The sequence below is a fragment of the Sapajus apella genome, unplaced genomic scaffold (genome assembly GCF_009761245.1).
Source record: "Sapajus apella isolate SASKATOON/1434 unplaced genomic scaffold, GSC_monkey_1.0 scaffold20, whole genome shotgun sequence".
Classification (NCBI taxonomy): domain Eukaryota; kingdom Metazoa; phylum Chordata; class Mammalia; order Primates; family Cebidae; genus Sapajus; species Sapajus apella.
The window spans coordinates 14,996,942-15,020,204 of NW_022436960.1; the positions used below are offsets into that span (position 1 = coordinate 14,996,942).

The 23,263-nt window shown below is 41.4% G+C and overlaps 1 protein-coding gene across 1 annotated transcript in view; it reads left to right on the forward strand.

Moving 5' to 3' along the window:
- KCNK10 (potassium two pore domain channel subfamily K member 10) overlaps nt 1-23,263 on the forward strand; it is a 141,015-nt gene that overhangs the window by 80,470 nt on the left and 37,282 nt on the right. Inside the window, exon 4 of the mRNA XM_032287690.1 lies at nt 12,175-12,335. Coding sequence (XP_032143581.1) covers nt 12,175-12,335 — 161 coding nt within the window. The remainder of the gene's footprint in view (nt 1-12,174; nt 12,336-23,263) is intronic.

Consider the following 23,263-nt stretch of genomic DNA (forward strand, 5'->3'; position numbering starts at 1 on the left):
CGTTCATCCCCATGTCTTTAAATATCATGCTTGTACTACTTCCGCAATTTTCAGTTTTGGGCATTTTTTTTGACTTCCTATTGTGGAAGATGAGGAGTTAGTTCTCTTTCTTCCTCCCTGCCCCACCACAGAAGGGCTCTTTTCCTGTCCTTCTGTCTTCCCAATTTTAATTAGATAGAATTGAAACATCTGCATTACTTTGACGAGATAAGTGCTTTTTGCAAGTGATCCTAGAATGAACTGTGATGACTTCTTTCCTGTATTGGTCTTTGTCTTATTTTATTTGTGTGTGTTTTTTTTGTAACACTTAGAGAGTTTTGCATTTTTATCTTAGGGGTTAACTTCATTTATTTATTTATTGAGATGGAGTTTCACTCTTGTCACCCAGGCTGCAATGCAGTGGTGCCATCTCGGCTCACTGCAACCTCCACCTCCTGGATTCAAGTGATTCTCTTGCCTCGGCCTCCCGAGTAGCTGGGATTATGGCACCTGCCACCATACCTGGCTAAGTTTTGTATTTTTAGTAGAGACAGGGTTTCACTGTGTTAGCCAGGATGGTCTTGAACTCCTGACCTCAAGTGATCCACCCACCTTGGCCTCCCAAAGTGTTGGGATTGAAGATATGAGCCATTACACCTGGCCTAGGGGCTGACTTTAGAAGTATAATAGCATATAATAATCTTAGTGTTCTATCTGTTAACCAATACGTATTCGATCCCTATAATGGGTATTCGATCCCTATATCTCTTCTCTCTCTTTTTACAACACAAAATTTTAGTGGACATCATCTTTTAAATGATTAAATGTGCTTATGTTTCTCTTATATGATTAGCCAGCTTTAAATGATAACTCTTGGCTCTCAGCTATTACATATGATGCAGCCAGTGAACTTAGCGTCTCAACTTCCTTTCTCTCTTCTGCTATCCGTTATTACTCATTGTATCATTCTCTGTAAGTTGTATCTCACTTTATTGTGCCTTGCTTCATTGTGCTTTGAAGATGTTGAGTTTTTTTTTTTTAAACAAATTTAAGGTGTGTGGCGATCCCACATTGAACAAGTCGATTGGTGCCATTTTTCTAATGTCATATGCACCACTCTGTCTCTCTGTGCTGCATTTGGTAATTTTCACAATATTTTCAAACTTTTTCACTCTTAAGTATGTCTGTTAAGGAGATGTGTGGTCAGTGATATTGTCATTGTTTTGGGGTGCCACAAACCGGGCCTTTTTAAGACGGTGAACTTAGTAAGTGCCGTGTGTTCTGACTGTTTCACCGGCTGGCAATTTAGGCATCCCTGATCCCGGAGGCACAGTGGTATTGAAATTTGGCCAATTAATAACCCTGCAGTGGCCTCTCAGTGTTCAAGTGAAAGGAAGAGTCAGTGCATGCCTCTCATTTTAAATGTAAATCCAGAAATAATTAAGCTTGGTGAGGATGGCATATAGAACTCTGAAACAGCCAACAGCTAGGTCTCTTCTGCCAAACGGTTGGCCAAGTTGTGAGTGCAAAGGAAATTTTGTGTTTTTTTTGAGACAGGATCTCTCTGTGTCACCCACGCAGGAGTGCAGTGGTGCCATCATGGCTTACTGCAGCTTTGATTCTTGGGCTCAAAGGATCCTCCCACCTCAGCTCCCTAAGTAGCTCAGACTACAAGTGTGCATCACCATGCCGAGCTAATTATTTTAAAAATTTTTTGTAGAGATGGAGTTTCACTATGTTGCTCAGGCTGGTCTCGAACTTCAGGGCTCAAGTGATCCACCTGCCTTGGCCTCCCAAAGTGCTGGGATTACAGGCATGAGCCACTGTTCCTGTCCAGGAAAAGTTCTTGAAAGAAATTAAAAGTGCTACTCCAGTGAGTGAGCACAGGAATGATAAGAAAGTGAACCAGCCTTATTGCTCATATGGAGAAAATTTTAGTGGTCTGGATAGAAGGTCAAATCAGCCACAACATTCCCTTAAGCACAGATCTAATCTAGAGCAAGGGCCTAATGCTTTTTAATTCTACGGAGGCTGAGAGAGGTAAGGAGGCTTCGGGAGAAAAGCTTGATGCTAGCAGAGGCTGGTTTGTGACATTTTAGGGAAGAAGGCCTTTTGATAACATAAAAGTTTAGGTTAAAGTGGCAAGTGCTATGGGAGAAGCTGCAGCAAGTTACCCAAAAGGTCTAGCTAAGAAAGTGGCTACACTAGACTGGGCGCAGTGGCTCACGCCTATAATCTCAGCACTTTTGGAGGCCAAGGCAGGTGGATCACAAAGTCAGGAGTTCAAGACCAGCCTGGCCAACATGGAGAAACCCCATCTCTACTAAAAACACAAAAATTAGTTGGGTGTGGTGGCGGGAACTTGTAATCCCAGCTACTCGGGAAGCTGAGGCAGGAGAATTGTTTGAACCGGGGAGGCGGAGGTTGCAGTGAGCCGAGATCACGCCATTGCACTCCAGCCTGGGTGACAGGGCGAGACTCCATCTCAAAAAAAAAAAAAAGTGCCTACACTAAACAACAGATTTTCATTGTAGACAAAGCAGTCTTATATTACAAGAAGATGCCATCTAGGACTTTCATAGCTACAGAAGAGAAGTCAATGCCTGGCTTCAAAGCTTCAGATGATAGGCTGACTCTCTTATTAGGGGATAATGCAGCTGGTAACTAAATTGAAGCCAGTGGTCATTTATCATTGAGGAAATCCTAAGGCCCTTAAGGATTATGCCAAATCTATTCTGCCTTCCTTCTATAAATGGAGCTACAAAGCCTAGATGACAGCACCTCTGTTTACAGCATGGTTTACTGAAGAGTTTAACCTTCCTGTTGAGACCTACTGCGCAGAAAAAAGATTCCTTTCAAAAGAGTACTGTTCACTGACAATGCACCTAGTCACCCAAGAGCTCTGATGGAAATGTACAAAGAGATAAATGTTATTTTCATGCTTGCTAACACAACATCCATTCTTCAGCCCATGGATGAAGAAGTAATTTTGACTTTGAACTCTTATTATTTAAGAAATACATTTTATAAGGCTGTAGCTGCCATAAATAATGATTCCTCTGATGGCTCTGAGCAAAGTAAATTGAACATCTTCTGGAAAGGAGTCATCATTGCAGATGCCATTAAGAACTTTTGCGATTAATTGGAAGAGGTCAAAATATTAACATTAACAGAGTTTGGAAGAAGTTGATTCCAAGCCTCATGGATGATTTTGAGAGGTTTAAGACTTCACTTTTTAATTCTATGGAGGCTGTCACTGCCAGTGTGTTGGAATTAGAAGGGGAGCCTGAAGATGTGACTGAATTGCCGTATCTCATGATAAAACTTGAATGTTTGAGGAGTTGCTTCTATGGATGAGCAAAGAAAGTGGTTTCTTGAGATGGAATCTGCTCCTGCCTGTAAAGATGCTGTGAATATTGTGGAAATGACAACAGAGGATTTAGAATATTATATCAGTATAGTTGATAAAGCAGTGACAGGGTTTGAGAGGATTGATTCCAATTTGAAAAAAGTTCTACTGTGTGTAAAATACTATCAAATGGCATTGCATGTTACAGAGAAATTGTGAATGGAGCATTCTTTTTTTTTTTTTTGAGACGGAGTTTCGCTCTTGTTACCCAGGCTGGAGTGCAATGGCGCGATCTCGGCTCACAGCAACCTCCGCCTCCTGGGTTCAGGCAATTCTCCTGCCTCAGCCTCCTGAGTAGCTGGGATTACAGGCACACACCACCATGCCCAGCCAATTTTTTGTATTTTTAGTAGAGACGGGGTTTCACCATGTTGACCAGGATGGTCTCGATCTCTTGACCTCGTGATCCACCCGCCTCGGCCTCCCAAAGTGCTGGGATTACAGGCTTGAGCCACCGCGCCCGGCCGAATGGAGCATTCTTGAGTGACGCTGTGTCTCATGCATGGGCACATGTGTGAGTGTATTTGTGCTCCATGCCTTTGGTGAACTATAAGGAGAGACCATTTAACCCTCAACCCTGTCACTCTGGGAGAATTCCAGCACTTACACTTTGGAGCTTTGTTCTGAGGCAGTAGGAAGACCACATTCCGGGATTTGGGGATCTAGTTATACCCCATCTGTCTGACTGCCCTGCCCATCCTTCCAGAATACTTGAGTAAAACATTGACGTAAGGTGTGACAGTTGTCTGTAGGCTTAGAACTAGAGACTACACAGATTTTTGTTCTGATTCTTCTGTTTACTAACTCTCAGGTCGTGGGCACATTCTTAATCTCTCTGCCTCACTTTCTTCATCTAAAAGACAGGGCTATTAAAGTGCCTACCTACAGCTATTAAAGATTAAATGAGTGACATGCAAAGCAAGAGTTACATGTAAATATTAAATACCTGTGAAACATGCAAACTAAGCACCCAGTGTTAGCAATTGTAAGTTTGTCCTGTGCTTTTCTGTGGGAAGGAATTATTTCTGAGCAAATGTCTCTAGGAAAACTCAGTCCCAGGAGAAAACAGGTGGTTGATTCTTATTTTCTCTCCAGAAACTTCACTGTTCTCCCACAGCACCCACAGCACCAGGACAAGGGACAAGACTTCTATACCTGGAGCTGGATTTGGCTCAGTGATTTGGGTGGACCTCCAGTTGAATGTGAGGTGTGGGTATCTCTCAGCGCAGTTGGGGCAATGGAGGCTGGGAAATGAGAGGGGATGGCACAGGGGTAATTGTCCAGTAGAACTAGCTCAGAACATTATAACTGGATTTAAGTAAACCCAAAGGAGTCCAAGGAGCATCTCCACCAACTGGCTTCTGGTGACTTTCAGCAAAAGACAACCAGCTCCACAGGGACAAAGCCAAGGGGAGGCTGTAATGAATGTGCATTAAGATGAGCTCAGGATGAATTCAGATCTGTTCACCTCTGGCTAGAAAACAGTTCCATGTCCTTCACGAAGAGCAAGCTGGCATTTAAGGGCAAAGAATATGAACAGACACTTCTCAAAAGGAGACATTTATGCAGCCAACAAACATATGAGAAAAAGCTCACCATCACTGGTCATTAGAGAAATGCAAATCAAAACCACAACGAAATAGCACCTCATGCCAGTTAGAATGGCAATCATTAAAAAGTCAGGATACAACAGATGCTGGAGAAGATTTGAAGAAATAGGAATGCTTTTACACTGTTGGTGGGAGTGTAAATTAGTTCAATCATTGTGGAAGACAGTGTGGTGATTCCTCAAGGATATAGAACTAGAAATACCATTTGCCCCAGCAATCCCATTACTGGGTATATACCCAAAGGATTATAAATCATTCTACTATAAAGACACATGCACACCTATGTTTATTGCAGCACTGTTCACAATAGCAAAGACTTGGAACCACTCCAAATGCCCATCAACGATAGACTGGATAAAGAAAATGTGGCACAGATATACACATATTCCACACCATGGAATACTATGCAGCCATAAAAAAGGATGAGTTCATGTCCTTTGCAGGGACGTGGATGAAGCTGGAAACCATCATTCTCAGCAAACTGACACAAGAACAGAAAACCAAACACCGCATGTTCTCACTCGTAAGTGAGAGTTGAACAATGAGAACACATGGACGCAGGGAGGGGAACATCACACAATGGGGCCTGTTTGGGGATGGGGGGCTAGGGGAGGGACAGCATTAAGAGAAATACCTAATGAAGATGACAGGGTGATGGGTGCAGCCAACCACCATGGCATGTGTACACCTATGTAACAAGCCTGCATGTTCTGCACAAGTACCCAGAACTTAAAGTATAATTTAAAAAAATTTTTAAAAATAAAACAAAAGAGGATGACTTATGCCTGGGGAGCACACACAAAGGCTTCCATTTGCTGTTTACATGCCAAAGTCCAATCTTTGCCCAACTGTGTGTCATGCAGCCTCACTTGTTTAGTTAAGAGTGTGCTTTCTTATTGTGATCACCAGACTGTCCACGCAGGCAGAGCTGCTTTACGCATGTGCACCCTGTGCAGTCCCACGGGGCCCACACGTAGAAGGATCCTGTGCCTGGTTTAATGCTCTCAGCTTTAAACCATTTTGGTGTTTTAGCAAGGGACCCCACTTCAATTGGTAGTGGGCCCTACAAATTATGTAGCTGGTCCTGGTGAATGAAGCTGGACTCTGTTACTGACTAACCATGAAGGACTGGGCAAATTATTTAACTTCTCTGGGCCTCAGTCTTCTCATAGATAAAATGAGGCTAATAGCAGCACCCACCTCGATGAGATGATGTTTATGGAGCACAATGCATGTTAACTCGTAAGAACTCAGTAAATGTTGGCCACGGTGATTGTTCTTTTCAAACCCATGGGTTAAACATCCCATCTGAATCAAGCGTGGGGGCTCACACTCATAATCTCAGCACCTTGGGAGGCTAAGGTGGGAGGATCACTTGAGGCCGGGAGTTTGAGACCAGCCTGAACAGTATTGTGAGCCCTTGTCTCTACACACATTTTCTTAAAAATGAGCCTGGCATGGTGGTGCATACCTGTAGTCCCAGCTACTTGGTTGGCTGTGGTGGGAAGACCGTTTGAGCCAGGAGTTTGAGGTTATGGTAAACTATGATCACACTAGTGCACTTAAGCCCAGGCAATGAAGCAATACCCCTTCTCTGAAAAATGAAAATAAGAAATAAACATCCAATCCAAGTGCTGGGTATGTACCAGCAGGTACCTTGATACATTAAATGAGGCTGCCAGGCAAGTGACACTGTGACTGGCTACCACCTGGGTCCTGACCAGAGGCTCTCTCTCTGATCTGAGTAGAGTCAGATGGCTCAATCTGAAAATGCCTCACAGACTAAACTCTAATAGCATTTCACAGGTATTGGTAAGAGCCTGATCCTTTGCTGCCCTTCTACAAATGACAGCTTGTGAAAAAGCATCTGCACATAGAAGTGAGCATCATTCATCCAGTTTAAAAAAGCTAGTTACTGGGGACCCGCCAGCAGAGCCAATAATCAAAGGCAGGTTGGACTTTCTCACACTGAATTAGTGACCAAGAAGGGATCAGGGTACACAGTGCATCCCTGACATTGACTAAGCAGAGTCTGCTCTTCCTTCTGGTGTGGCTCCTGGTCTGGAGGAGTGCCTGAAGGTATTCCGTTTGCCCTACACTAGCAAATCTTTCCATATATCTCAACACAAGAAAACATTCTTCAAAAAGAAGTGCTTTGATATCTTCAGATAAAAGGGATCTCTGATACTAAGGAGTAGCACTGCTTTTCAGAAAAGATTCTGTTATTCCCAAGGTGTCTCTATACACATTCTACCTAATAAACACATTTTTTATGTCTGAAAAGTACATAACCTTAAGCTGCTCATGAGAGTCTATCTGGAAAGAAATTTGGCAAACCTTTAAAAAGGTCATGGCTTTGACAGAGCAATCCATTGGTAATCTTTCCAAGGAAACAATCAAAGATGAAGACCACACTTCACAATGTAACACCATGGTGTTACCCTATTACAAAAGTAGAAACAGCTTAAGCTTCCAGCAATATGTGATCGTGGTGTGAATAATGGATCCAATAGAAAACATCAAAGAATGTGTTTTTCAAGGAACTTCATAATATGCAAAAATGTCTGCAATATTATGTTGCAAATTTTAAGATAGAAAGGAAACAGGCCAATATTTGTGTATTTCACAATTAATGAAAACACAGCTCATCAGCTCTCACAGTTCCTCTTTCCTGACTCCTAACTAGTGGAAAATTGCTCAGGAAGAGCTGGATGAATTGCTGGGCTCTGAGTTTTCTTATAAACCTTGTGATCACATGCAATGAATGAATTTTACCACTAAGTCAATGGAAAAACAATTATTTCTTCATCTCATTATTCTTACGTACATTGTATTAAGACTTTCTTCGGAATTCTGTAGCTGTATCTTTATAAGATCCTCCACTCTGGAGTTAAAATTTAGCCAACAAAATGACGTTCAACTTACAATGCATTCTTTTTCAGTTAAGAGAAAGAGTGAGAGGGAAAACCGTGTTTTCCAAATTGAATAGAACAAGGACCCTGTCTCTAGTGTTCGCATTGTACCATGATCCTGAAGTGGACTTTGCATTTCTGATTTTGATGCATGTTTGCTTTGTAGTAGTTTCCTGTTCAGCATCTACCTTCCTTCTGATTTTGGGGAAAGATTCCCTTCCTATGCATAACTGGTATGACACAGTGTCCTGCCTCCCACCACAGAGGAAACAGCCTCCTAGGCTGGATATGTGCATTGAGCTCTGCCTAAGACTTTAAATCAAGAGTGTATGGTCCAAAGATTATGGCAGATGGCAGCTGCCGCAGCCAGAAGGCTCAGTCCCTAGCTGTGGAGGTCAGAGAATATTCACTGGCCTGCCATGAGCTCTGACCCAAAGTGTGTATTAAGATGTTCTCAGTTGCAGGCAATAGAAAGCTCAAAGCACACAAGCTTAAACAACCAAAGAAAATATACTGACTCCAGTAAATAAAAGGAGGTTTAACATTTCTTTCTTTTTTTTTTTTTTTTTTTGAGATGGAGTCTCGCTCTGTTGCCCAGGCTGGAGTGCAGTGGTGTGAACTTGGCTCACTGCAACCTCCACCTCCTGGGTTCAAGCAATTCTCTGCCTCAGCCTTCCGAGTAGCTGGGATTACAGGCACCTGCCACCACTCCCGGCTAATTTTTGTATTTTTAGTAGAGATGAGGTTTCACTATCTTGGCCAGGCTGGTCTGGAACTTCTGACCTTGTGATCCACCCACCGCAGCCTCCCAAAATGCTGGATTACAGGTGAGCCACCACGGCTGGTGTAACATTTATTTCTTAACACTTTATGGGTAGCTCCATCCAGAGCTCAAATTATATAAGCGAGACCCCATTCACCACTCCTCTTTTTTCGTTCTGCTTCTTTAGTGTTTCATAAATTTTAGGCAGAACAACTCGGGGAGGGAAAAATGACTGGCAGTGCCTAGGCCTGTCTTTCTCCAGACTTACTTTTAGTAAGAAAGAGAGATCACTTCCTTCAAAGCTCCAGCAAAAGCCCCTAATCCAGATCATATGTCCATCTTTGAACTAACGACTGTGGCCAAGCCCTGGATTTCTTGGTTTAGACAAGGTGATTGCTCACCTGAGGCATGGGGACCCAGAGTAACCCCTGGGTATATGATGATGAGGAAACAGGTAAATACGTGAATGGAAGCCAGGCAGCAGAATCCAAGGGCTAAGAGCCGTTTACTCAAACGCAAAGATTCCCGTGTAAGCACACACAAAAAATAACAGAAACTATCACATATCAAACATTCTTAATTAGGCAGATGGAGCCACCATTCCTCAGTCATGTGATATTATGTGGATGAATAAACATAGTTATCCAATAAACCAAGTTCCTGGATTCCTAACAAGCTAACACAATAAATTCCATTAATGTGCCTTCCAGTGTAGCTGTCGTGTTTTTCAATGCAGCAGACAGATCATTCACGTAGCCGTGTCAAGAAACAAGAAAATTGGGAGTTTCCTTCAATATACACTAATGTCTCATGAATGCAATACCGGCTACTGGAGAGCATTTTCCAAAATGTACCTCTTGAAGTGGCCCAGACTTTCTCAATTTTAATTGGTTTACAATAAATCCTCCTACAGTGCATGACACTTTTTCCCCAGGTTAAAAATCTGCTGAACACAATGAAACCTGACATTGGTCTTCTAGGATCTACTACAGTGATGCCCTCTGGTGTTGTTCAGGTTTGCAACACCTTTTGCCCTGATACCAAATGGTGCCAGGTCACCCTTCCTTTGTTGGATGCTGTGATCTGTGGACTAAGCTGACCTAACCTGGCCTAGAGTGCCAGAAAAGGCTTCTAAGCCCCGGACCCACTGGTGTCATGGACATCCTGAACACTTTTAATAGCTAACATCAATATATTTGCAGATTTGCTAAGTGCAAACCTACCATGTCATATGATTAGATTAAGAGGCTTTCTAAATATGAATGGCAATTGTCTTTCATCCAAAATGTTCTTGTGGCATATGAGTTTCTGAATTTCACCTAGAAACAACCTAGGTCCTAAAGGCTAGATCTCAAAACAAAAGCAAAAACCTGTGCCTCTTAAACAATGGTTAGCCACTACGCAGTGTGTCACTAAAGAAAGATGGCTGTGAATATATTTAAAGGCCTGTTTGAATATTGCATCACTCATGCTCTTACCCAAGAACTTTGCTTTAATTGTATTTTAGTGTTCTAGTCAACAAAACACTGAACAAACAAGGAATCAATTATGATGATAATAATAATACTTTGCATCGATACAGTACTTTACAGCTCATTGATTTCCCCCCCCCCTGAATTTTCCTTGAGTACCTCTGCCACTAGGATTTGTAGAGGTTAAGTGCATCTAAGAAGAAACAGGTAGTGTGAGGTGGAATTGGATCTGGATCTTTCATCTCCTCACCTCTCCCTGAGGCTCCATGGTAAGGCACAGCGCCTTACCCAGAAGGTGGAGGTGGTCATCTCTGAAAGCTGGAGGAAGCGGTGTAGCAGTTGTCATGATTAATGAGATGCCTGTTCATCCAGTTCCAAGCCTCCATTTCTTTGCCTATGTCTGCAATATATTTCTTTCTGAGACACTTGGACAACCTATATGCCCCAAAGTTAGGCAGTTGTGATACAGTTAAGCTGGGGTCTTCAGTGTTTTCACAAGTTACTTGGATGTTTCCAAGAGTCACCATAAAGATGCATAAAGTGAAACTGTAGAGGCTCATTTATTTCCTTTAAAATAGGGCTAGCTTAATGTCAGCTCAACCATTCTAGTAGGGGATGTTTGGAAAAATGATTTTGTCCCAGTTCCTGAAAAGTACCTAAGAAAAGTTCTGAGAGGTTTTTTTTGCATATTTAAATAAAAATCCTGGTGAATAAAAGACACACAAGATGAGGAAGGCTAGCCTGAACACTCACTTTAGAAGTGGAAGCTGTAATTCACATTATTTGTTATAAGAGGTTTGAATGATTCAGAACAGAAGATTGCAAAGGAAAGTAGCCAGGTGACTCATTCCCAGAGGCAGAAGGCAACCATGAGTTCTCCCGGCCTGTGGGTGGCTGAATGATGGACTAACCATCAACATTATTTTATCATGTTGAATTCCCAACCTGCCAGTAAGCGTGGACCCAATAACTCACTCATTGCGTGGATTCAGAAACAGGCCCCACATGAGTTACCCAGATTTGGGAGAATGGTTAGATTACTGTCTAGATACTTGTTAACATAAGATTGTAATATGAATCGGCACAAAAATGAATATTAATTTAGACTTTCATCTCTATATAAAGTATGCTAATGCCTTTTTCTTCCAGCAATACTTTAGCCTCATCCATATAGGGTAAGCCCAATACTCATTAAAGATAAGTTACTTATGTAATTGTGATACTGTTAAGAGTGTAGATGTTGGCATTTTCAAAGCACTATTTGAAATACATGTTAGTAGACCTGACTATAAAAAGATTCTCTTGTATTCAAATATCCATCAGTAAACATTTAGCACCTTGTTACCCTCAATGCAAGAGGTGGTTGGGAGGAGGGGCAGGACTGAGAGATGGTGTGGAGCTGCCAGTAAAGAGAAAAAAGGACCAGACAGGCTGAACTTTACTGGCAGTGGGGAGAGGCAGCACAAAGCCGTCCCTTCCCCATTCTTTCCTGTTTTCAGGCTTCCCAGGGTAGGAGTGCACAAATCATGAGTCCTTTGTAAATTTGTACTAAACCACATTTCCTCTTCAATATGGAGTTCCCATCACCCTTCAAGACAGCCACAGTCTGTCCAGGTGGAGCCCATGGGTAAGACTGTGGAAAAAAAAACTCTTGTCAAATCTAAAACATGCAATGGTGATTCCTTCCCATGTGTTCAGGTGTCTCTAAACTAGACATGTCCATGATGCTTGGTGTTTCAGAAAAAGGTGGTATCACTTTTTGTTGGAAATGGAAATGAAAATTCTGAGTGACCACGAATTTCCTAAAATGTGTTATTATCCAAGAAATCTTGAAACTGTTTATAAGGTGAGAAGGAAGAGAAGCAATGGAACAATGCTGTGACTTGTATACTGCCTTTGAAATGAAGTTCTACCCCCTAAAACTCAAAAAGCGGGGGAAATGTGCAAAGTTTTTTTAAAAGTCTGTGAGTTCCTTGGTTGGTATGCTAATTTCTCTGCTATTCTCCCTCTTTTTAATATTTCTCACCAGGATATGGGAATATTGCTCCGAGCACAGAAGGAGGAAAAATCTTTTGTATTTTATATGCCATCTTTGGAATTCCACTCTTTGGCTTCTTATTGGCTGGAATTGGAGACCAACTTGGAACCATCTTTGGGAAAAGCATTGCAAGAGTGGAGAAGGTCTTTCGAGTGAGTACTGCATCATATTTCAGTTCTAACCACCGTGATTCAGTTGACATTAGCCTGACAGTATCCAGAAGGCAGTATCAGGGGCATTGTCTGCTTTTAGTGGAATAGTTTAACGTTAGGATGGTATTTTCTGTTTTGGCCAATGGAAGTCAAAGGTCTTGCACCTAAACTCTCTTCTTTGAGTGGCTTCCTATTTTAGAGTGGTATTTCTACAATCATGACACAAGAAAGTTAAGTATGGATTTGCCAAGCCAGATTTTTTGAAGAGGTGAGACAAACTCAGTTTCTCCTTAAAGCTGGAAGAGGCGTTCCTCATTGTGTTTGTAATGAGGTAGAAAATTATAAATCCATCCATTTTGTTGTTGGAACTCCCTCACTCCATTTTATTGTCAAGCGCAATGTCTTCAGGTAAATCCTGCTTTTTCCAGAAGCCTGAGTTCTCCAGACACTGCTCTGTGCTTTGCACCTGTCTCCAGTGGTCTCTCCCTCTCCCACCTCTCACTGCCGAGTGCTCCTTCAGAAATGGCACCCTGATGTACTACTTCCTACGGAACTGTTGATGATTGCTATTGCCCTAGTGGGTTTTTTCCTCTCTGGAATATTTGTCTTTAAACAAGAGACAACAATCTCAACTCGATGAATTTATTTATTAAAATTAAAATTAATTAATAAATGATTTCAGGCATCAGTACCAGGCATGAGTGGTTGAGTGATTCAGCTGGGGTTCCCAGTGGCCTTTAAGTCACACTCATTTCATATAGTTTCACAGAAAACTTGTTTTGCTCAGGTGTAAGGTCATTTCTGCTCATTTCTGCTCTCTTACTCAGTACTAACCTAATTCTCAAGTCTTTCAAACCGTCCTCTGGGAATTCTTTCTTATGATGACTTAATATTTAAGAATGACATTTTGAGGTCTTTTCTAGGATCTAGGAATGGTAGGCAAAGGTAGATCAGCTGGGAGCTCTAACGGTGAGCTTTTTTTCCCCTGTAAGAACTCTCAGACTTTTGAGTTCAAGGCTGTCTTTGCAATAATGGCTTATACTTCTTTTTAGAAGAATGCAAGGGAGCTTTCAGATGAGCAGTTTCGGAAGCAGTTTCAGAAGCCTCCTAAAAAGAGTAGGAGGGGAGGAATGAGGCACCAGAGCTGGGGGAGCCATTTATAATCTCACTGACCCTCAGTCAGCACCTCAGTTTATTCATCCACAAAAGGGGATAAAATTTGAATCTACTTTGTCAGGTTTTGGTGATAATTAAATGAAATAATGTGTGGAAAAGAGCTTGTCACAGGGCAGACATATAGAGTCCAGAGCTACCATGTATCTCTCCAAGAGAAGCCCTCATAGGCAGGCTAGCCACTCCTTCGGGTTTCATCTGAGAGCTCTGTGGCGTATGAATTTTTCTGGAATGTCCCACAGCCTTTGCTCCTTAATGCTGGCTGGCTGGTGGCCTCATTAGAGCATGCACCTGGGCTCCTCAGCAGTCGCCATGGAAACCGTCGGTACTCAGCTTCCCTGATTTTCAGATGTTTAGGTCTTCCTAAACCAGACATGGCAGCCCTGTCTCTAAGAACTGTTTTGAACTTCTTGAAGGCACCCTCTTAGCTGCTGCCTCATGGCCCTCTGACTTAGAGAAGAAAGAATCTGGTGGATTGAACACTCAGAACAGGATTCAGTTGGGGAAATGACTGATCTGGCATTTTTATTTTTATGTAGCTTCTTTAGATCTCAGTTTCCTTATTTGTAGAAGAAAGGATTAGACTAAAAGTTTTTGAAATCCTCCTTAGCAGAAAAAATTCTAGTTACTATATTCAAAATGACGGAAGAGGTTGCAATCATTTGGACATCTGCTGCTAAATTTAGGGACCTAGTCTTCCCTAATGAATTTAGACTACAAATAGAGTGTACGGTTCTCCTTCCCCTTGAAGTTGCCTGTCAAATGGATCATTGGCAGATTCTGAGACAGAGACTTAGAAACCTCACATTTCATCTTTATGCTGATTGTCCACTCAGCTCCTTGCAGCACTGTCAAAGATCAGGATTCTTTTAAGAAAACGAGAAAGTTGCATATTATTGAATGGGCAGCGCACAATGAATGCATTTGCTGAATTTTGGAGGGTGCTATTGGAAAAGATGACCAAACTCCAGGGGGAATGTTAGCACACTTCCTAAATATACAAACAACTGAGCCTGTAGCAGTTTGCTTGCTGCATATAAAGTTTTGGAATAAAATCTCGAAGTTTTCTGCCATTGATTTAAACTATATTTAAAAGTCCAATTATGTTTAGGTAGTTATTTGAGAAGTGAAAATTGTATAAACTAACAAAGCTTGGGGCTGTGAATTTTTAATTCTCATGGGGGAAGGTTTATTTATTTATTTATTTCATCTGCTCAATGAATATTAAGCCCTTCTCTTGATCTGTTATGTTTTCTCCCAGCTCTTGGGAAAAGAGGATTTATTTTGGAGTAAAAATAAAATCTAAAGCTGGCCTTGTACTAGGCATGGTGGCTCACACTTGTAATCCTAGCACTTTGGGAGGCTGAGGCAGGTGGATAACCTGAGGTCAGGAGTTCGAGACCAGCCTGGCCAATATGGTGACACCCTGTCTGTACTAAAAATATAAAAATTAGCAGGGCATGGTAGTGCATGCCTATAATCCCAGCTACTCAGGAGATGGAGGCATGAGAATTGTTGGAACCCAGGAGGTGGAGGTTGCAGTGAGTCGAGATCATGCCACTGCACTCCAGCCTGGGTGACAGAGCAAGACCCTGTATCAATAAATAAAATAAAATACAATAAAGTTGGTCTTCTAGATGCCTGAATCCTGAGGTGACCCAGGTTTGGGCCCTTCCAACACATCCCAGGTCTGACTCTCATTTAAAAGAATTGCTGAGGGGTGTTGCATTACTTAGAAATGCTTTTGGTTGCAGAGTAATAAAATGACTGACAATTGGAGTTTTTTATGGCATGAATAAATACAAATTCTTTCCTCTCCTCTGTAGGTCAGAACTAATTGTGAAATAGAGGAATCAGGTAGAGATCAAAATGCCAGCTTTATTACTTATAAGCTGATTAGAGAATACAGTTTTACCTTTGTTTCCAAAAGGGCTTATAATCCCTTTACACCGAATTAGGACTTTGCTGCTGCATTAGTTTTTCTATTGCTGTGTAACATATGACTACAAACATAGATGCTTACCACAACACTTTTAAATGGCCTTCTTGCACCAGTACTTAGGATGTTTAATTTTGCTCTCAGAAGATGTTCAGAAACAAAGGAGAGGTAAAAGTTAAGGTGCCAAATTATTTGCAGATGTGCGTAATAACCAAATCTAAATGAAACTAAAATAAGAATGCTTACAATTTTCTTTTCTTTTCTTTTTTTTTTTTTAAGTAAATATGAGGTTTCACTATATTGGCTAGGCTTATTTGGAACTCCTGGCCTCAGGTGATCCGCCCTCCTTGACCCCTCAAAGTGCTGGGATTACAGGTTTGAGCCTCCATATCTGGCCACACAAGATTTTTAAGCCAGGTGTGCATACCAAATAAAATATTAAACTTGATGTACAGAAAGAACCAAAAGTGAACTCACCAGAAAAGACATGCCACAAAGACAGAATGTAAATTCTGTAGACATCTGAGTACTCGATGCAGAAGGATACTTTTCTTTATATCAGAAAGTGCTTGCCAACAAACCAACCAACCAACCAACAAACAAACAAACACACCTTTCATGGACCCAAGAGGGATGCGAAATACTTAAGGCAGCCTTTTAGCCAAATGAATCACATGTAAAGTCAGAAAGAACTCACCAAAGGGAGGGAGTCTGAGAATCTGAGAGGAGATTAATCCAGACAGAAGAGGAAATGGACAGAAGCAGAGAGCAGAAAGGGCTCAGTCAGTACTGCAGTCAGTTCCAGGGACCTCTTATTTCTCTGAGGTACACTCACTTTGATCCCACTTCTGATACCATGTATGTCACCCTAAATAACGGAGAGAGGCCCATTGAAAGAGAATGATATTTATTCAGGAATGGGCACTGCAGTGGTAACATACCTGCCACTTTAAACTATGTGTGCATTCAAGGAGGTAAAACAAAACAAAAAAAAGTTTTTAAAGGAAAAATGAGGAGGATTACATTACATAATTGTTTTGAGATAATTATCCTTGGCCACAAGGATCAATTACAAGGGTGATGCCAGTCCAAGTTTGGACAGGCAGTTGCTGGGTAGATGTCTTCATAGAAATACTTTTCTGTGTAAGGCTGTGATGGCTTTTGTACAAGGTTATAGTTTTTGCATTCTTTTATGATAGCTCTTGTAATCAGGCATTTATGCATTAGAACACTTTCTTCCTGGCTTTCTCTGACTCTGTTTCTCAGGGTTTTAAACACAAGTAATCCCATTTTGATTCTGACAATTTTCATACTCCCAACATTGATTAATAATAGGTTAAGGATTTGGACCCTTATCTCACATAGCAAGAAGCCTGGAGGTATGTTGATTCAGGCTTGTGCTATCAGCTGCACAATGTCAGGTGTATCCAGATTTGTTACCCTATTCTTTCTGCTCTGCTTTCCTTGGCATGGTGGCTCATCATCCTCAGACTTGTCACTCACATTGCAAGATGACTGCTTCATGATCAAATAGCATGTTTTCATCCAACCTCATATCAGGAAATACAAAAGGAACTCCCTTAAAATTTTATTTTTAGAGCAGTTGCATATTCACAGCAACATTGAGAGGAAGTACAGAGATATTCCATATCCTCTTGCCCCCACACATGCATAGTCTCCCTCATTATCAACATTCCCCACTAGACTGGTACATTTGTTACAATTTACGAACCTGCATTGATGTGTCATTATCACCTACTGTCCATAGTTTACATCAGGGTTCACTCTTGGTGTTGTAGAGTCTATGGATTTGGACAAATTTATAATGACCTGCATCTACCATTATAGTATCATACATAACATTTCACTCTCCTAAAAATCCTCTGCTCATCTGTCCCGCTCCCCTATGCTTGAAAACTACTCATGTTTTTATTAGAGTTTTGCCTTTTCCAGAATGTCATTGATATGGTTGATATGGCTGTCTTCCCACCCAAATCTCAACTTAAATTCTATCTCCCAGAATTCCCATGTGTTCTGGGGGGGGACCCAGAGGGGGATAATTGAATCATGGGGGCCAGTTTTCCTGTGCTATTCTAGTGATAGGTGAATAAACCTCACAAGATCTGATGGCTTTATCAGGGGTTTCCGCTTTTGCACCTTCCTCATTTTTCTCTTGCCACCGCCATGTAAGAAGTGCCTTTCACCTCCCACCATGACTCTGAGGCCTCCCCAGCCATGTGGAACTATAAGTCCAATTAAACCTGTTTTTATTCCCAGTTTTGGGATGTCTTTTTCAGCAGTGTGAAAATGGACTAAAACAGGCATGCGGTTGGAATCATACTGTATGTAGCCTTTTCAGACTGGTTTCTTTCACTTAAATATGGATTAAAGTTTCCTCTGTGTCTTCTCATGGCTTTTGCCCATTTCTTCTGGGAGCTGAATAATATTCCATTTTCTGGGTGTACCACAGTTTATGTATCCATTCACCTACTGAATGACATCTTGTTTGCTTCCAAGTTTTGGTGATTATGAATAAAGCTGCTATAAATCTCTGTGCACAGATTTTTTGGTTGGACATAAGTTTTCAACTCCTTTGGTTAAAAACCAAGATGTACGATGACTGGGTTGCATGGTAAGAATATGCTTAGGTTTATAAGAAATCACCACACTGTCTTCCAAAGTGGCTATACAATTTTGTACTTCCACAAGCAATGAATGACAGTTCCTGTTGCTCCACATGCTCATCAGCATTTGCTATTGTTGGTGTTCTGAATTTTCTCAATTCTAAGTGTGTAGTGGTATCTTGCTTTAATTTGCATTTCTCTGATAACGTATAATGTGAAGCATCTTTTCAGATGCTTACTTACCACCTGTATATCTTCCTTGGTGAAGTGTCTGTTAAAGTCTTTGGCTTTTTTTTTTTTTAAATTGGGCTATTTGTTAGCTTATTGTTGAGTTTTAATGTATAATGTATTATTATTATTATTATTATTATTATTTGAAATAGAGTCTTGCTCTGTCACCCAGGCTGGAGTGCAGTGGCATGATCTTGGCTCACTGCAACTTTCACCTCCCAGGTTCAAGTGATTCTCCTGCCTCAGCCTTCTGAGTACAAGTACAAGTACATACCTGGCTAATTTTTGTATTTTTAGTAGAGGCAGAGTTTCACTATGTTGGCCAAGCTGCTCTCGAACTCCTGACATCAAATGATCCACCTGCCTCAGCCTCCCAGAGTAATGGGATTATGGGCATGAGCCATGGTGCTCGGCCATATTGTGTATATTTTGAATTAGTCCTTTATCAAGTATATACTTTCCATCCTTTATCAAGTATACCCTTTGCAAATATTTTCTCCCAATCTGTGGGTTATCTTTTCATTCTCTTGATAGTGTCTTTAACAGAGCAGAGATTTTGATTTTAATGAAGTCCAGCTTATCAATTTTTTTTTTCATGGAGCATGTGTTTATTGTTGTACCTAAAAAGTAATTGCCAAACCCAACGTCATCTAGATTTCTTTCTATGTTATCTTCTAGGAGTTTTATACTTTCACATTTTACATGTAGGTATGTGATCACTTTTAAGTTGATTTTTGTGAAGGGTGTAAGCTTTGTGTTGCTGCCATATTTTTTGCATGTGTAGTTCAGTTGTTTCTGTGCCATTGGTTGAAAAGACGATTTTTTCTCCATGTTGTTGCCTTTTTTGCTCCTTTGTCAAAGATAAGTTGACTATATTTATGTGGTTCTATTTTGGGCTGTCTATTCTAGTTCATTGATCTATTTGTCTATCCTTTCTCCAATATTATACTATCTTGATTACTTCAGCTTTATAGTAAGTCTTAAAGCTAGTTAGTGTCAGTCCTCCAATTTTTTTCTTCTTTTTCAATATTGTGTTGACATTGGTTCCTTTTATGGCAGAAAAATCTTTCCCAGAAGTTACCCTGCAGATGTCCCCTTCTGTCTCATTGACCAGAATGAGATCACATTTGCATCTGCAAGGGAGGATAGGAAAGGAAATATCAGACAAAGGACGATAGTATTGCCATGATGGACTTAGACCAGTGATTCTCAAAGTTTGGTCTCTTGACCATAGGCATCAGTATCCCTTGGACCATCAGCATCAGCATCCACTGGAAACTTGTTAGAAATGAAAATTCTTGGTGGCAGAGGTTGGGGGTGCTGGAGCTCAGTAATCTGTGTTTACCAGGCTCTCCAGGTGATTCCAATGCTTAAGGAGTAGAGGAATCATGTTTCATCTCTTGGGGCTGAACACATCACTGTAATGAACAAAATTAGCATTCTGTCAGCAAAGAAGTTCGAGTAAGCAAATGAGAATGTCTTACATGGATGTCGATTAACTGCTAGCCATAGAGACCACTCATAGGGAAGATGTCTTCTCTTTTTCTTGTCATATATCAGGTGGCTGTTGGGATCCTTGAATCAATCAGGATAAGCTAGCCTATCACAAACAGCTTACTCCTACTCCTGTCATATCTGCTGGAATCCAGGCAGCTTCTCAGGTTCAGGAGTTAGTTAGGGCCAGGGAAAGAGCTGAGTGCTGCATACTGGCTCTTCAGAGCACTGTCCTTCAGGTAGAGCCCATTAGCCCAAACTAGTTACCAGGCCCCATTTGTAGCTGCAAAGAGGGGTTGGAATGCATTATTTTATCTCCAAGAATAATAGTGGATGGTAAAATTGGTGAACACTAGTATAGTCATATACATATCCTCTGAGATGTGTTCATGGGTCCCACTCTAGGGTGACCAGCATTTCAGGAATTGAGGTCCAGGTGGTTTGTGCATCACTCTTTGGGGGGAACACTACTGTTGTGCAGCTCATAGATTTCACACCTGAGGAAATGGAACTCAGGATGTGACTTTTCTGAATTCATACAGCGAATTGGTGGCAGGACCTGGATTAGAACCACGAATCCTGCCTTAATCTCTTCCAGGTGAGCTGAAAATATTAATGTCAGATACTTTAATCTATACCATGAAATCAATGTGGAGTTTAGAATATTTTAGTATACCATGCTAATTAAAGTAAAAACAATTCCTCCTAAGTTCTCAGGGAAATATCTGGGCAGTTAGCATCCCAAATATTTGCTTATTTGGGATGGAGCAGGGCTGACACTGGATTCCGAAGCAGGCTTTGGAAGCAGGCGGCCTGTTTCTCCCCTGCTGTGGGCTAGCTGCCTTGCTGGGCTAGGCTGACTGTCACTTGATTGGATGCTATAGGAAAACCAGTCAAATTTTGGACTGAACCTCAATTTCTTGCTCCAAGCTGGACTTCGGCCTCTGGTAGGAAGTACCTGCTTCTTTTTATCCGGCTGGGATCAGCAGGCTTTCTGATACTTCCTCTAAAACCAAGGGACATCTTTTTTTTCTTTTTCTTTTTTTGGATTTCTTCCCCACAAGGATATGGCAGAAATGTTTATTTGCTTATGGTTCCAAATGATTCTGGGCGTCACTGACACATGATGAAACATTACCCTAGACTTACCAGTGCCAAAATTACTTGGAAAACTTAGAACAGGCCACTATTTAAGACAGAGGTGATGTCAATCTCAAAGTGCTAATAAGTTTAAATTAGTGGACTGATCAACCACTTTAGATTCCAGGAAGGGGCATGTGGCAGAAGCCAAGGACTCCTGCAGGGCTCTGCCATGTGCCTGGCATGAATCAAGGAGAGGCTTTTAAGAACACAATTGGCAGGAAGCTTCTGTTTCTCCCAAGGCATCTTTGAGTTAGCATCCAGCAGAAAAAGGTTAACTTAAAATAATTATTATTTCAAGGGCCAGGTGCAGTCGTCCACGCCTATAATCTCAGCTCTTTGGGAGGTAAAGGCAGAAGGATTACTTGAGCCCAGAAGTTCAAGACCAGCATGTGCAACATTGTGAGACCCTGTCTCGGAAAAAAAAAAAAAAAAATCAAGGTGAGTGCTATGGCTCATGCCTGTAATCCCAGCACTTTGGGAGGACAAGGTGGGCAGATCACTTGAGGTCAGTAGCTCTGGAACTAGAGAACCAGCTTGGCCAATATAATGAAACCCTGTCTCTACTAAAAATACAAAAATTAGCTGGGTGTGGTGGTGTGCGCCCCTAGTTCTAGCTACTTGGGAGGTTGCTTGAACCGGGGAGGCGGAGGTTACAGTGAGATGAGATTGTGTCACTGCACTCGAGCTTGGGCGACAGAGTCAAACACTGTGTCAAAAAAAAAAAAAAATCAAAGAAATTACTTGGGTGTGGTGGCAAGTTCTTATAGTCCCCGCCACTCAGGAGCTTGAGGTGTGACGATTGTGTGAGTCCAGGAGGTTGGCACTGCAGTGAGCTAGGATCACATCACTGTATTCTAGTTTGGGCAACCCTGTCCCTCAAATTTTTTTTAAAGTAAAATGAAAAATAAAAATTATTATTTCAAACAGCTCAAAATCCTGTTTTAAAAACTAGGTGTTATTTTCAGCATTGTGGGTTCAACTACAGTTTTTGATACATACTGGTAACGAAAACGTTCAGGGGTCTTGGCTATGCACATTAGCTTTGTACCCAAAGGGGCAGGGGAGGAGGGACGAGCGGTAGGCTGAGGCTTTAGTTTAAGAAATGGCTGCCTTTCAGTAGTGTAGAAAAGACACAGTACTAGTGAACTTCAATTTATAAGTGTCCATGTGTCTCTGGACTGTCTGCCTCTATAACATGTCTGCTCTCGTACATACCATATTATAAGTTTCTGACAAATAACTCAGTAGAGTTAATGGTGTGTGTTAATGTGAGCTTATTTTTTTTTATCAGAGAGAAAACCCCGGTTTTAACGTAAACAATTGCTTTCTTCCTTTTCCTATGGGGCAAGAAGGTAGGAAGTAATTATTTTAAAATGCAAATAATTTTTAAAGCTTTATCAACCAGATCTGTTCCAAATTAGCTTAAGGATTTTCTGTAGCTTTAATGATAGGTCCAGAACGTACATTTGGGGTGATCTGCATATATGACATCCACAGAACAGACTACACAACATTTCTTAATGACAGCCCATGACAGTTTTTCCATGGATGGCCCCTTCTTTTCTCCCTTCATCTAACGTAGGGTTGCTCGGCCTCAATACTATTGACATTTTGGTCTGGGTAATTCTTTGTCATGGGAATTGTCCTGTGAATTGTAAGATGTATAGCAGCATCCCTGGACATCTACTCACTGATGGCAACATCATCACTGCCCACAGTCATGACAGCCAAAAATGTCTCCAAACATTACTAAATGTGCCCTCAGGGGAAAAATTGCCCTAGTTGATTTGACCATATCTATACTGGGATATAAGGGACAGTTGCCCCAAAGACTCCCACGCACATGCCCTGGTCCCCCATCCAGATCTTCCACATGAGCTCTGGTGTGTCCACCAGTGGTCCAAATTAGTTTTCCAGTGCTAGCGCCATGCCGACTCAGAACTCCCCTCTCTCAGATGGGTCCTTAAAGAGGCTTTGGAGATTTTATGTTCTGGGAATGAGATCATTTCTCACCAGTGAGGGAAAAAGACTTGGAGACTAGACTCTGATGAGTCCACATGATGATAAATTGTTCTGCTGTTATTCTTCATCAGGCAAACCATCTCAGCACTAACTTTAACTGGCCATGGGGACTTATCTAATGGATGGCTCCTCCTCTTTCTTGGCTTACCTTTAATAACTGACCAGTAGTATCCCTTTGGGGTTTCCTGTTGTCTTCTGAGGTCACTATAGAACGTTTTAATGGGCTTTAAAATGCATCTTCACTCTTTTCTATGAACAGTTAAGCTATCAAACATTGCCTAAAATAGAATTACTTAAAATAC